The sequence below is a fragment of the Halichondria panicea genome, chromosome 4, assembly GCF_963675165.1.
Source record: "Halichondria panicea chromosome 4, odHalPani1.1, whole genome shotgun sequence".
Lineage (NCBI taxonomy): Eukaryota > Metazoa > Porifera > Demospongiae > Suberitida > Halichondriidae > Halichondria > Halichondria panicea.
In genome coordinates this window covers 3,828,999-3,842,584 of record NC_087380.1, presented here as the reverse complement: position 1 = coordinate 3,842,584, position 13,586 = coordinate 3,828,999, and the positions used below count along the sequence as shown (strand labels likewise).

The 13,586-nt window shown below is 40.8% G+C and overlaps 2 protein-coding genes and 1 non-coding gene across 4 annotated transcripts in view; 1 reads left to right on the top strand and 2 right to left on the bottom strand.

The window, feature by feature from the left end:
• The window catches only part of LOC135335433 (structural maintenance of chromosomes protein 2-like), a 77,308-nt gene extending 68,758 nt beyond the window's left edge, over nt 1-8,550 (top strand). The window contains exons 14-26 of the mRNA XM_064530923.1: nt 657-779; nt 926-1,048; nt 1,347-1,441; nt 4,474-4,598; nt 4,758-5,017; nt 5,353-5,430; nt 5,590-5,784; nt 6,024-6,161; nt 6,829-6,891; nt 7,141-7,266; nt 7,382-7,533; nt 7,732-7,971; nt 8,273-8,550. Of these exons, the coding sequence (XP_064386993.1) occupies nt 657-779; nt 926-1,048; nt 1,347-1,441; nt 4,474-4,598; nt 4,758-5,017; nt 5,353-5,430; nt 5,590-5,784; nt 6,024-6,161; nt 6,829-6,891; nt 7,141-7,266; nt 7,382-7,533; nt 7,732-7,971; nt 8,273-8,426 (1,872 nt within the window). The 3' untranslated portion in view covers nt 8,427-8,550. The remainder of the gene's footprint in view (nt 1-656; nt 780-925; nt 1,049-1,346; nt 1,442-4,473; nt 4,599-4,757; nt 5,018-5,352; nt 5,431-5,589; nt 5,785-6,023; nt 6,162-6,828; nt 6,892-7,140; nt 7,267-7,381; nt 7,534-7,731; nt 7,972-8,272) is intronic.
• Trnae-uuc (transfer RNA glutamic acid (anticodon UUC)) lies at nt 6,920-6,991 on the bottom strand. Its single transcript has one exon. It is a non-coding gene; the product is annotated as a tRNA-Glu (tRNA).
• A 215-nt stretch (nt 8,551-8,765) lies between the features above and the next one.
• Nucleotides 8,766-13,534, bottom strand: LOC135335427 (guanylate kinase-like). 2 transcript variants are annotated; one of them, XM_064530917.1, is made up of 10 exons: nt 13,330-13,534; nt 13,126-13,190; nt 12,664-12,828; nt 12,519-12,560; nt 12,200-12,296; nt 11,888-11,951; nt 11,721-11,789; nt 10,932-11,022; nt 10,390-10,475; nt 8,766-8,904 (listed from the first exon to the last, which is right to left on the bottom strand). In XM_064530917.1, the coding sequence occupies exons 1-10, from the start codon at nt 13,506-13,508 to the stop codon at nt 8,863-8,865; spliced, it is 900 nt and encodes a 299-aa protein (XP_064386987.1). In that variant the 5' UTR covers nt 13,509-13,534; the 3' UTR covers nt 8,766-8,862. The 2 variants fall into 2 exon arrangements, with proteins under 2 accessions (XP_064386987.1, XP_064386988.1); XM_064530918.1 differs by lacking the exon at nt 13,126-13,190 and having other exon boundaries at nt 13,330-13,472.
• Nucleotides 13,535-13,586: the final 52 nt, after the last annotated feature.

Here is a 13,586-nt window from a genome sequence, read left to right as displayed (position 1 = left end):
AACAACTGCTGGATTTAACATTGCCCACTCTCAAGTTATCCCCAAGCTGTTTCTGTACCATACTGTTGAGGAGCTCTTGGAGTTTTGGTAGGGTGTGTCTCACGGAGTGTTTAGTGTCAGCAATGTCGATGAGGAGAAGATAAAAAGCTTTAAAGAAAACCACGAGAAAGAGCTTGCGTCAGATTTGATAAATTTCGATACATTTTGCATGGTTGTGGAAAAGGCTCACTAAACTTTTATTGAAACTATATCCCTTAAGGAGAGACACAACAGTTTTATACTAGTGTGATAATAATGTTACGTGTGATAATAATGTTACGTGTGCATTTAAAATGTGTGCTGAAAGTGATGTACGACTTTACCATACTAGCATGATAAAAATAATTGATAATGTTACGTGTGAATCTTAAATATGTGCTGAAAGTGATGTACTAGACCTTCACACTTAATACCTTATCATAGTTTTCCAGTTAAAAATTTGTTGTACTCTCTGATTCAGTATTACAACAGATTCTAGTTAGTCATCTATAATTACACTTAACCATGCAGTGAATTGCTTCTGAGGGAGGGTGTATTGTTAACATCTCTCTGTAGTTCGTTATGCTAGTATTCATGCTGTTCCTCTTCATTTACATTAGAATTCCCCCTGTCTATAGGTGGGCAAGGACAAGGCACGCCCCGCCCTTTCCCTAGTGGGCTACGAAGATGAGTTACGACCGGCCATGGCCTATGTATTCGGATCTACTCTGATTTGTGACACACTGGATAGTGCTAAGAAGGTACAGTGTTCGCCAGGAAGTAAAGAGGGTTATGGTAGCTTGATTGTACTCTTCAAGCTTTCCACGCAACCCATTTAGCTTCCATCAAAATGTCATAGTTGATTTAGCAATGAGAAGAAAACTTGTTGTACTTTTGTTTTCCCCAGGTGACATTTGACAAGCAGGTGATGACACGCTCTGTTTCTCTTAGTGGGGATGTGTTTGACCCCTCAGGCACTCTCACTGGCGGCTCTCGGGCCCACACCTCCTCCATACTCACCAAGCTACAGGTGGGGGTTGATCTGTACTTTGGGAGGAGCATACTTTTAATTGTGTTGATACCATTAATTATAGCTTTACCACGAGTAACCGGGATATACATGTATCATTAATATAGTGTTATAATCTACTAGTGCTAATTGTACATGGTGCATGGCTATACTACCTTTGACTTCCCTCAATTTCTGCGTGTCCGAAGGTTAAATACTAGGAAAGGGTTGTTGTGTTTTTTTGAGATAAACACAAAAATAGCCACCGGTATCCAAAGCTCCTTGTAAAGTTGTTTGATATAATTATATTATTATTTAGGAGCTGCTTGACTGTGAGGGAGAGCTCAAAGAGAAGGAGGCTGAGCTAAGGGCTGTGGCCTCGCAGCTAGAAAAAGTGAAAACAGTTGCCGAAAAGTAATAACATGCGGTATTTATGTATGATTATGGTCTTTGAGTGTATTGTAATACAGTTGAGCCTCGATTATTCGAACCCCAATCATCTGAATTATCCGGACGAAAAATTTGGTCACATTTAATGATATTCATAGCAAACGGGTGTCTAGAGCTCTTACTAGTGGACAGAAGAAGGTAGCAGCTATACATAGTTAAAAGCATTTTTGCGTTACTGATTAGCAGAAGCAGCTGAACGTTTAGATTAGCCTAACAGTATAGCTGCTACCTTCTTCTGTCCACTAGTAAGAGCTCTAGACATCCGTTTGCTGATTTTGCATGCAGGGGCTACTTGAATTAGTGACGAGTGTAGCTCATTGAGAGTCATTCTGGTATCAGAATATTTCTGGGATAAAGTAGGGACACCAGGTGTTTGGATAGTGAGGCTCAACTGTAATAATAAGTCAAGTATAACAGGATCTATTGTGACCATGTTCCTGGAATATGCATTTCTTTCCTAAAATTTCAGGTTTTCTTGGAATTACATGTAGTTGATTAATGTCTGTGGTTTTTCATAGAAATTATGACCATATGCATTTCTTTCCTAAAATTTCAGGTTTTCTTGGAATTACATGTAGTTGGATTAATATGTCTGTGGTTTTTCATAGAAATTATTAGTAAAACCAGTAGGTTTTACATAGGATTGGCAGTGGGTTTGCCTGTGTTTAGCAATATTTCAATTATTTTGACTCATGTTCAAACTGTTCTATCTCTGCAGGGAAAGGCCACATCAAGAAACTGGCTGAACAGATAGTTTATTTAGCCTTTTCTCTATTTGTATCTCTCATTTCATAATCCATAAACATTTTAATGAATGAATATTTTCATTTTAAAAATTGCACTATTTCGACGTTTCACCGCTCTTTGTCTGACTGACTAAGTAAGTAAGTGAGTAAGTAAGTAAGTTTCTTGCCCAGCATTTACTCCAAGTACAGCCATCTCCAGGACATTCTGCACAGGGTTTCCAAACGACTACAACCTGGATTACAAAGCGCTTCTTCAGATTTGCGATTGCTTCCACAAGGCAGATGACCTCTCAGTCTCTATTTCTCTTACCTAGACAATTCCGCCATCTTTAATGACTCAGCAATTGTGTTGTGGCCAATAATAATAGATAGGCGTGGCTAATAAACCGTGCGCCTAAAATCAGTGCAGCAGTGCTTTTCCAGAGCCTGAGGTGTTCCTTTTCTTCACACTGTTCAGCTCTAGCTCCCTTTCTCTGAAAGGCATGCTATATGCACTGGCTAGATATCATGCTCTTAAAATGGCTGTCATTTAATACTGATTCGCAAATTCAACATAATTATCAAGCAATAAATTATTACTCATTATACTATAATTATTAGTCCAGAGATATTCTAGAAGATATCTGATTAGTCCTGTCTTCTCTTCTTGTACTGCCTCTTAACGTTCCACTTATGCATGTCATGATACGTAAACTGTACTGAAAAAGAAAGGGAATCCGACTAGAAAAACATTTGCAATGTGAAAAATTGCTAGGATTGGCCAGGGGAACCACAAAAAAGCGTGGGAACAAGAAATCAGACGAGAGCATAACTCCAATCCGTTACAACGTCATGAACATGTACAATACATAGTATATTAAATAATAGACTGTGTTCCAGATCCACCTATCAGCTTCCATCCACCACATCATTCCATGCAGTCACCAGTACGGTCCGTGCATGTTACTACGCATGGATGGACTGTGTGCACCTGTGCTCAACACTGCATGTATTAGGAACATCAATTCATCACAAATCATCATGATTATGTGCCCCACATTCTAAAATGGATGTATAATAAATATATATAGGGATTGGTCATCACTCCACCAGTAAAAATTGCGTGGCATATTGGCTGGGAAAACATGGGAAAACTACCAGTATACATGTGATTGACGTTGTAACGGATTGGAGTTATGCTCTCGTCTGATTTCTTGTTCCCACGCTTTTTTGTGGTTCCCCTGGCCAATCCTAGCAATTTTTCACATTGCAAATGTTTTTCTAGTCGGATGACCATATGTCTTCACTCACTCTGGGCTAGTGCAGAGCTAAGTACTAAGTAGAGTAGCAACACTCAGTAAACAAGTTTGGCTACTTGCTCTTCTGAAAAGGCTGCAATGGCATTCCAAGTAAGCAAAACTATAGGCATAACTCAAGAACGAAGCTTTATTTTGCAAATCCACGAATTAAAATCCAAGAGAACATGACTAGAAGCCTATAGAAACTCTTACTTGCCACTTCATTGATCCTTGAGCAGCTCTAGCGGCCTGACTACACACACACACACACACACAAACACACTACCGTATACCTCGCTTGCGCATGCGCAAGAGGCATAATTATCTGTAACAGGATTTATTGTGGTTCATATGATCACTTTCACTGCTTCCATTCCAGTGAGTAATAGCCCATAATTATCTGTAACAGGATCTATTGTGGTTCATATGATGACTTCCACCTCTTGTATCTTTTGATGCAAGCCATAAAGTGTGGGTTCGTGCAGTACCTTTAATTGCAGCAATTACATTGCAGTTGGGGGATACTGATATGTCTTTCATAGAATAATGATCAAAATTAATTTCACTCACAACCCCAATTCTTTTTGCGTTTTGAAGTACCGTATAGCGGGTAATTTTCGGCGGGGCAAAATAATCATTGGAATTTGCAGCTCCACAGTCCTTGTGTAATAGTGACAACTGTAAACGTTTCTTTGGTACTGCATAATTTTTCACTTGTGCTATTATTTTATCATAAGGCTCCAACATAATTGTATATATATATACACACAGGATTATAAAGGATTTTGTTTCTTACTGCTATGCTATAACTATACAGAGAATAGGGATACAGAGAATAGGGAGGTGTGTGGACATGATCCCACCGATCATGTCCCGCCCGGGTTGTGGGCAAAGTGGTTGCTTGAGCTGCTAGTATTATTCCAGTCAGGTGTTATACTTTGTGATACCTCTCTCATATCTCCCCTCCCCTCAGGTACCATGGTCTCAAAGAGCAGAGAGACAGCAAGTCACACGAGGCAGAAATGGTGGAGATGAGAATGAAGGAGAGCACTCACCACCAGCAGCTAGCTCACCTACAAGAGCTCAAGGACACCATTGGTGAGTACATGGTTATAACTCAAGGCATTAATTGTTCACGTTTGTGGTTGTTCAACTGGACAGAAGTATGTTATCATGCACTGAAGTGGGAAAATTGAAAAGAGTGCATTAATTGCCAAACACTGATAATTACAGAATGTGTTACACTTCTCTATATAGCCAAGCAGAAGGAGACTGTGAAGCAATCTGTAGCCATGGAAAAGAGTGCCCGTGCCAAACTCAAAGAGATCCAACAAAAGATGAAGGACTCCAAGTCTCACCACGAGAGAGAGCTAAAAGAGGCGGAAGCATCCATCACCAGAGCCAAGAAGGAGGCAGAGAGTGTTGTGAAGGAGGCCAAGAGCAGGGAGCAGGAGATGCAGGCACTCACTCTGGAGGTGGAGGAGCTGCAGAAAGGACTGGAGGCGCAGCAGGGACAGGTCAGTAGCTCCGAGAGCCTATAACAAAACAGCTTGTAACATAAAATGATATCACGTTGTCAAGGTAACAGCGTTTAATAAACGCCATACAGTGCTATGTTATTTTTATTACGTGGTCACGTACCAAATGGTAAAGGTCATCGTGATATAAAACACATATCATGCGAATCCTTGTGTTTTACGCCCGTGCCAATGTCTTTTCTATATCTATTACAAATGTCATACATGTATAATTATTATGATGTGCTTGAGTTAATTGTATAACATGCATGCATGTATAGTCTTTTGAGAGTTAAAACTGAATGAATGCAGCTCCCCGTTGTTGCACCGTTCAGATTGATGCCAGTGCTGCGACCATGGCCAGTAAAACTGACACTTTGGAGGAGCGCAAGACAGCCAATGAAGAAGCCAAAGTGAGAGTGATGTGTATAACTATAATTATGTGTTTCTGGTACCTATATTGACAATATGATTCTGCCCAATTTTTCACTAGCAGTATTGTTGCTGTTACACACACATTGCTATAGTTCTACGTAGCTACTCATAATGCTATGCATTGTACCGACTCCCAGAGCTCACTGGAGGCAGGCAAAAAGGAGTTAGACGAGCAGAAGGTGGCCTTGCGAGAGCGGAACAAAGAGCTGTCAAGGTGTGAGCAGGAGAGGAAGGAGAGAGAGAAGGAAAAAGTCAGCTGTGCTCTCAAAATCAAAGAGCTCGAGCACAAGATCACAAAGTTCCACAAGGACAGTCGAGATGCAGCACAGAGAGTAAGGGCTCCAATTACAAAATTTTCCAATGGACATTCTGTAATAGGAATGATGCGTACTTATGTATATAACTGTAATGTTCTATTAGCTTGGGTTTCTTTTACGCTTTTGGTATTGCCACTCGAAGTGTTAGGTATACATTGCATTGTAAGTGTCACACATAAAACAGCAGTTGTTAGATACTATGCATGGTCAAACCTGGTGTCTCTAATACTCTTCCTGTACTTAACCTTATGCAGGTCGAGTCCCTACTCTCCAAGTACGACTGGATAGCAAGAGACAAGCAGTACTTTGGTCAGCCCAACACAGCCTATGACTTCACTACCAACCAACCGAGAGAGGTCGAGAAGAAACTGGCTAAACTGCAGGAACAGAAGGTACGTGTAGCTTGCTGCTATTAAGGTTTCCTGTAATTATGATATGGCTTGATTATATCTAGACTTGTTGATACAATGAAGCCTCTCACGTTCTAATAGTTATACAGTCAGCAGGTTAATGCATGGGTACCTAAGCCTCCACTGAATAATGTGTTTAAACCTAGCTGTGTTAGCAGGCCATCTAGACTTGTCGATACAATGAAGCCTGTCACGTTCTAATAGTTATACAGTCAGCAGGTTAATGTATGGGTACCTAAGCCTCCACTGAATAATGTGTTCAAACCTAGCTGTGTTAGCAGGCCATCTAGACTTGTCGATACAATAAAGCCTGTCACGTTCTAATACTTATACAGTCAGCAGGTTAATGCATGGGTACCTAAGCCTCCACTGAATAATGTGTTTAAACCTAGCTGTGTTAGCAGGCCATCTAGACTTGTCGATACAATGAAGCCTCTCACGTTCTAATAGTTATACAGTCAGCAGGTTAATGCATGTGTACCTAAGCCTGCACTGAATAATGTGTTTCAACCTGTGTTAGCAGGCCGCCTCTCTATTACAGCCACTGCTGGCCTATACTCAAGGGTTACCCTCTATGCACAGTTTTCACTGTTGAGGATTGAGCTAGCTATTCACATGTATTGTGTTGATAACAATCTTTTTACCACAGGATAAGCTGAGCAAAAATGTGAACATGCGTGCAATGAACATGCTTGGGAAAGCTGAAGAAAAAGTGAGTAATTACAAAATAAAAGTAACTGCTCCCACTCCGGGAATTGAACCCGGGCCGCCTGGGTGAAAGCCAGGAATCCTAACCACTAGACCAAATGGGAATTCCTGCATATGAAGTGTTTTTACGTACTCTGCTCACCAGAATTAACAAATTTAAGGACTTTGTTATCCTTACTCTTCTCTGTAGACCCTTGTAGATTGACAATTAACATAGCAATTTACTTTATTTAAACGCCACTCCCCCTCTCAGTACAACGATCTGGTAAAAAAGAAGGAGATTGTGGAGAACGACAAGCTCAAGATTGCCGAGCTCATCACTCAGTTGGACCACAAGAAGAACGAGGCACTGCAGGGAGCATACGACAGAGTTAACACGGTAAGGCAGTGGACAACTCAAATGTTTCGACTTTCAAACTAACTTATGCATCGAATTAGAAATGCTGTTTTTTTTACACTACGTTGGTATGAGCCATTACCCACCCATTGCACAGGATTTTGGCTCCATATTCTCTACTCTGCTGCCAGGGTCACGGGCCAAGCTCTCCCCACCCGAGGGTCAAGGGGTGCTCGATGGACTAGAGGTAAAGGTGGGTTTTGGGGAGGTCTGGAAGGAGAGTCTGCAGGAGCTGTCTGGAGGTCAGAGGTCAGTTAATTGTTTGGGTAGATAGCCTGAGTAATGTTATTGAGCAGTTGGGTTTATAAGTTTCGTAAATTGTGCCTACAGCTAGAGTTAACATTTCAGTATCATCACGTCTAGTTACGATCATGCTACACTCGTTTTTCCTCAGAACTAGGGTACAGGGTTCAGTACATGCATACACGCACACTCACATACACACAGGTCGCTCGTGGCTCTCTCGCTAATCCTTTCCCTCCTCCTCTTCAAGCCAGCCCCAGTCTACATCTTGGATGAGGTAGATGCTGCTCTAGATCTCTCTCACACCCAAAACATCGGCCAGATGCTCAGGACCCATTTTAAACACTCACAATTCATCGTAGTCTCGCTCAAAGACGGTATGTTCAACAACGCCAACGTTCTTTACAAGACAAAATTTGTGGATGGCGTCTCCACAGTAACCAGGTGGGCTCTGAACTACTGTAACATTAATGTATGGTGCACCTTGGCCACATCATTGACAAAACAGCTAGCTAAGCCTGTATACAGGAATATGTACAAACACTTCATGTAGTATATAATTGCATGACTCTCCGGAGGGCCTCTCCTCTAGCTGTGATTCCCTGTTTAACTTGTATTTTACCATGTTACATGTACATGCCTGCGCCTATGGCTATGTATCAACAAATGTATAGTACTACCTAGCTCAAAGTGATTTTCATTTGTACATTCTATTAAATCACGCTATTATACTGTACACCTGCAGGTATGTGAATCCCAGTATAACGTCACAGGCTGGTCCCAGTTCAACAAGCAAGGAAAATAGTGGACGTCATCAGCGTGGGAAACAGACCACCAGTGGCCACCAGTCCAAGAAGCCTTGCACAGGAGGGGTGTCTGTGCTCGCCCCCACCCAATGAACAAGAACATTGCAACTATTTCTCTTAATAATAGATCTATGAACTGTGTATAATTATGCGTAGCTGTTTTAATTGCTGTCTAATATTGTTGATACCATAATATTAAATCATGGAATCAATATAATTTATACCGGGTGCATGGTCTCATAAATAATTATGGTCTGGATGTACATGGAATGGGGGGGATACCACAGTGCAACCATATATAGGTAGAAGAAACTATATATAATATATGCATTGTCCTGTTTTGAGTGCTGCAGATTAATGTACATAATAATTATTATTATTATGTATAAGTAATTATATCATTCTGTACATTGTCCCGCAACCTATACGTACTCTGGACATGCATGCATCGCGATGCAAGTAATCATCTTTTTCATATCAAGTAATATTACGTACTAGACAAAAATAGTTACATCATCGTTTGTAAGGTCTACTGAGGAGTTGATCCTTCATCTTTATCAAGGTTTACAACCTGCACGGAGTGATACAGAAAACATGTGGGTAGGGGTTGGTAGATTATGCTCGAGATAATTACCTATTATGCTATTCTATGCTCAAGTAAACAGCCTATTATTCCTTTCAAATCCCACATTATTCCTCCAAAGCACAACGTAGGGCCCCATGCATGTCGTTGCACAAGTAACATCAAACTATAAATCATTGCCACGTGACTCTATCTATTAACACTATAATATAGAATTGCAAGGAGATAATTGTATTTCTGTGAAACCTGCCTATTCTCATAACTATAAATGTACCTATTATGTCAGAATTAGAGGAACAAAGAAAGAAAGAACGAACCGTCTAAGAAAAAGGACCAGCATAATTCTCACCAAAAAATGTTCCTATATATTATGCTCAAAATTATGCTATATAGCATAATCTACCAACCCCTACATGTGCATGGGGTCATGCAAGTACATCAGTTATTATGCCTCGAGGCGTAGCCGCACAAGGGATCCGGTAAAGCTGACTGTGTGTGTGTGTGTCTGTGTGTCTGTTCCAGCTGTAACTGCTCAACGGTTGCAATGCGACGAAAGCTAACAGCTTCTATAGGCTTCTAGCCACGTTCTCTTGGATTTTGATTCGTGGATTAGCAAACTAAAGCTTCTTTCTCGAGTTATGGCTAGTTTGACTCACATTGAAGGCTGTTGCAGTCTCTTCAGAATCTTTTATAGCATCATCTGTCCGCACAAACTTTCTATTCAACATATGAGTTAGCCTTGCACTAAAGCGCTAGCTTTTTGTTAGCTACAATACTCAGAAAATATCTGTTAAAACAGCTAGCTAGCAGTAGCCATTTGTGAAATTGATCTCTTTGGACACACCCTTTAATTATTCCTATGGATGTAATGCGCATGCGCGCTCATTCCTGTACGTGTGAGAAAGATCCAGATCCAGATCCTCCTGGCAGAATCATCTTTGTCTTGAGGGCCTGGTAAGCCACAAAACACTACCATATAACAATATAGATAACAATAATTATGCATGTACACAGGTCTTTTCTTCTTAGATATTATATACACTGAACTACAGATTCTGGAAGAATCAATTTTCTTCTTTCTTGAGGTCCTGGTAAGCCACATAATACAATAAATAATAACAACAATAGATGCATGTAAATAAGTCTTTTCTTCTCAGTGACTTTATATAGATAAGCTAACTTTAATATAAAATAGAAACTAATATAACACTCTAATACTTTTGAGCGAAAGCAAAAACATGGCGAGAGGCATTAGCACAGCGCCAGCTTGAACACTAGTACAATTGAGAGAAGTACCCGGTAACGCACAAAATTACTGGGTTATTTTCGTGTGGCCAAAATATCATTCACTTGTCATGGCATGATAATAATTTATTACGACAAACAAATTTATACAGCAAGTTGTAATTACAAGTGTACAACAACGTACGCTTAATTATTGTTAGTACATTATAATTAAGTCATTATAATTACCTTTTTGATGACTCCAATAAAGGTTTCGTAAGCAGTTTCCAGCTTATCGTTCATCACGACATAGTCAAACACCCCAGGGCCCTCAGCTGTACACAATAAATATTATTGGTATAACAACATTAATTGTATTACCGGTACCACAGTGGAAACAATGTTATATTAGCCAGGGTGTCATACAGAATTTTAAAGTAGAAATAAAGGCACACAGAGTACGTGCATGCATGTGTCGCCGGCTAGGGGAACCCAAGCTATAGGGCATGCCCCTCCCCCCCTGGAAATGTTGTTAATGAGGTGCATAGTCTTAGGTGAATTCTGGTGGGTTTTGGGGTTGACTTGTCATACAACTACAGTACCTGAATGCAAATTTTAGATTTAAGTGCCAGGGGGATATCTGATCCCCCTCCCCCCTGTATAACCCTGGAACCAGTGACGAAATTAATTATTGCAGATCGGTGTATAGAGAGACCTCACACACACACACTATGACTAATTACATCTTGTTAATAATATCCGCACACACATGCAGTACTATTGTTACATACCATAGTCTAGCTCCTCCCTGGCAATTGTCAGCCTCTTCTCGAGACTTTCCTCAGTCTCGGTCTGTCTCGCTCTCAGTCTCTCCTCCAGTGCCTGTATATAGGCAGAGGGGTAATGTACATTGTCTGAAAGGAATTTTCTGGCAACAAAAGAACCTGCACACTTAGATCAAATACTTTCAGATCAACTTGTGTGTCTACCGGTATACCGTTACGCGTACCGTTATGCGTATAGCAGGTTATTTTTGTATTTTTCATATTGTAGATCATCATCTGAAAATTAAAATTGCGAAATGTTCTGGCTCAATAATCAATAGCTTTAATGTTATTATCCTGAGCTGTACGAATATTTAAAATACGCGAACTACAGTAGACTCTCGTTAATCTGGCCACCCTTGGGGCGGTGCAGCTTGGCCGGAATAGCAAGGGGGTCGCATTTCAGAAAATAACCGCGGCTTAAAAACGACCCTAATTTTGCAGTTCTGTCTCGAGGATAATAAAGGATATAATGTTCTCTTTAAGTGTATCTGCCAAACCTCATCCAAAATGTCATATCCGGCCTAATCAAATTACTTAGTTTAGGGCAGCCAGTACTAGCCAGTATACGGAATAGCGAGTGGCTACATTTCAGGGCAAGTTTTGTGCAGTAAACATATAGCTAGGAATCTGTGCCAAACCAAATGGCCGGTATATCAAGGTGGACGTACTTCAGAGAGCCGGAATAGCGAGAGTCTACCGTATTAACTTTAGGTGGTAGTTCATCATTACTCGCTATACAGTATGGTAACTTACCTCAATGGAGGGAGGACGAATGAGCACATAGACAGGGTTCAGGTCTGTTTTCTTGAGGTTACGCACTCCCTGCAGCACATGGGGAATTGTGACAACAATACTCTATACCGTAACTGGGCTACCCACTACCACGCACCCATAGAAACGACCTGACAAACACCACCCACCTGCATTTCAATGTCCAGCACACACACTCTACCCTGCTCCTGCACATCTCTCACTGCCTTCTTGCTGCACGGAGAATTGGTATAATGTATGATAAAAGTCTCACAAGGAGTGCCGAGTATACCGTAAAGCAAGAGATGAACAGCCTAGCTATTGCTCCATACTGCAATGGTAAGGGTGTACGGATAATTATAATCATTAACTTAATACAACCACAGCACTAGCAACTACTCTTAATTGCAACATGAATCTTCTACATGTACTAACAAAACTATTACATGTACAGCCAAATTAGATTATGAGTTGCTGCGTACCTTGTTCCGTACATGTTCCCTGAGTACTCTGCCCACTCAATGAATGCTCCAGCATCTATGCCCTTCTGCATGGACTCCCTCGTGGAAAAGTGATAATCTGTACCAGTGTGTGGGTTGTGTGGGTAATAGAAGAATAGATAACACTACCACAAATCATGTGCCCATGCATGATCAAATAACAAAAGAAAACCCATACCTACACTACACATTCTGTACACTCAATTTCACGCACAAAGCATGGCCATGCACGACAGTGGCACTGCTTATATATGGCTCAATACAATACTGCAAGCAGATCACACGATAAACAAATACGTACGTTTCCCATTCTCCTCTCCAGGACGAGGTTTCCTTGTGGTATCTGCACAAACACACATCATCATTAGTAAGTAGTTTTGTTTCATCATCAAAGGGATTAGGTTATCACTTCGTAATACTATAGAGTCAATTACATGCTGACTCACGTGACACACTGAATCCAAACTTGTCTGGGTTATCACTGAAGAGTCGAGTGAGTAGAGTGCTCTTGCCAGAGCCGGAGGGTCCCGCCACTACTAGAGGGCGTGGCAAAGAGGCCTTAGCAAGCTCTGCTTTCTTCTTATCCTGCTCCTCCTTCCTCGAGGACATTTCTACAAGGGTGCAAGTCACAACATCAACACCACTTATTATTTTGTTGTACAGCCAAAGGGGTGCATTACAAGAGCATCTGAGACATCAAAAATAAGAGAGGCACTACTAACAATTATCCACCAGCTCTGCAGTAGTCAGTGGACAATACAGACTTTATTGGGTCTACTTTATATAGATCTATTACTGTGTAGCTCTTTATGCAGACATTGGAAATAGTACATGAAAAGTGAGACATCCCTCAATCAATAAATAAGCTTTTCTTCGAGATTTAGCACGTCTAGTCTAGTCCAACTTACTCGAAAAAGCAGACTTTAGAGCAAAGTAACCCACAATCAAAGACAGACCAGCAAATACCGCTACCCTGCAAACACACACTGTTAATTAAATCCTATACAATCCAGCACCATCTATATCCACTATAACTACACCCACATACATTGTCAAAGCATGCATGTGTAGATATACCTATAAAAATTAATAATAATATATAGCATGAATACCTTTTCTCAGCAGCCTTCAAATAGCCTAATCTCTCTTCTGGGGGCAGTAATTTTTCTCCTCTGTTGTTGCCTGTGTTCCTGGCTAAGAGAGGGGAGCATGAGCTGATGCACCTGACCGTTAGTGAAGGGGAGAATCTGCTCAGAGATGTAGCCAACAACCTCTGGCACTGTACAAACATTCTGCAACGGTCGCTAAAGAAATATCTTAGTATTGACTGAAACTGTGAAAGTAAAAAACCGCTTTATAATATTCGAAT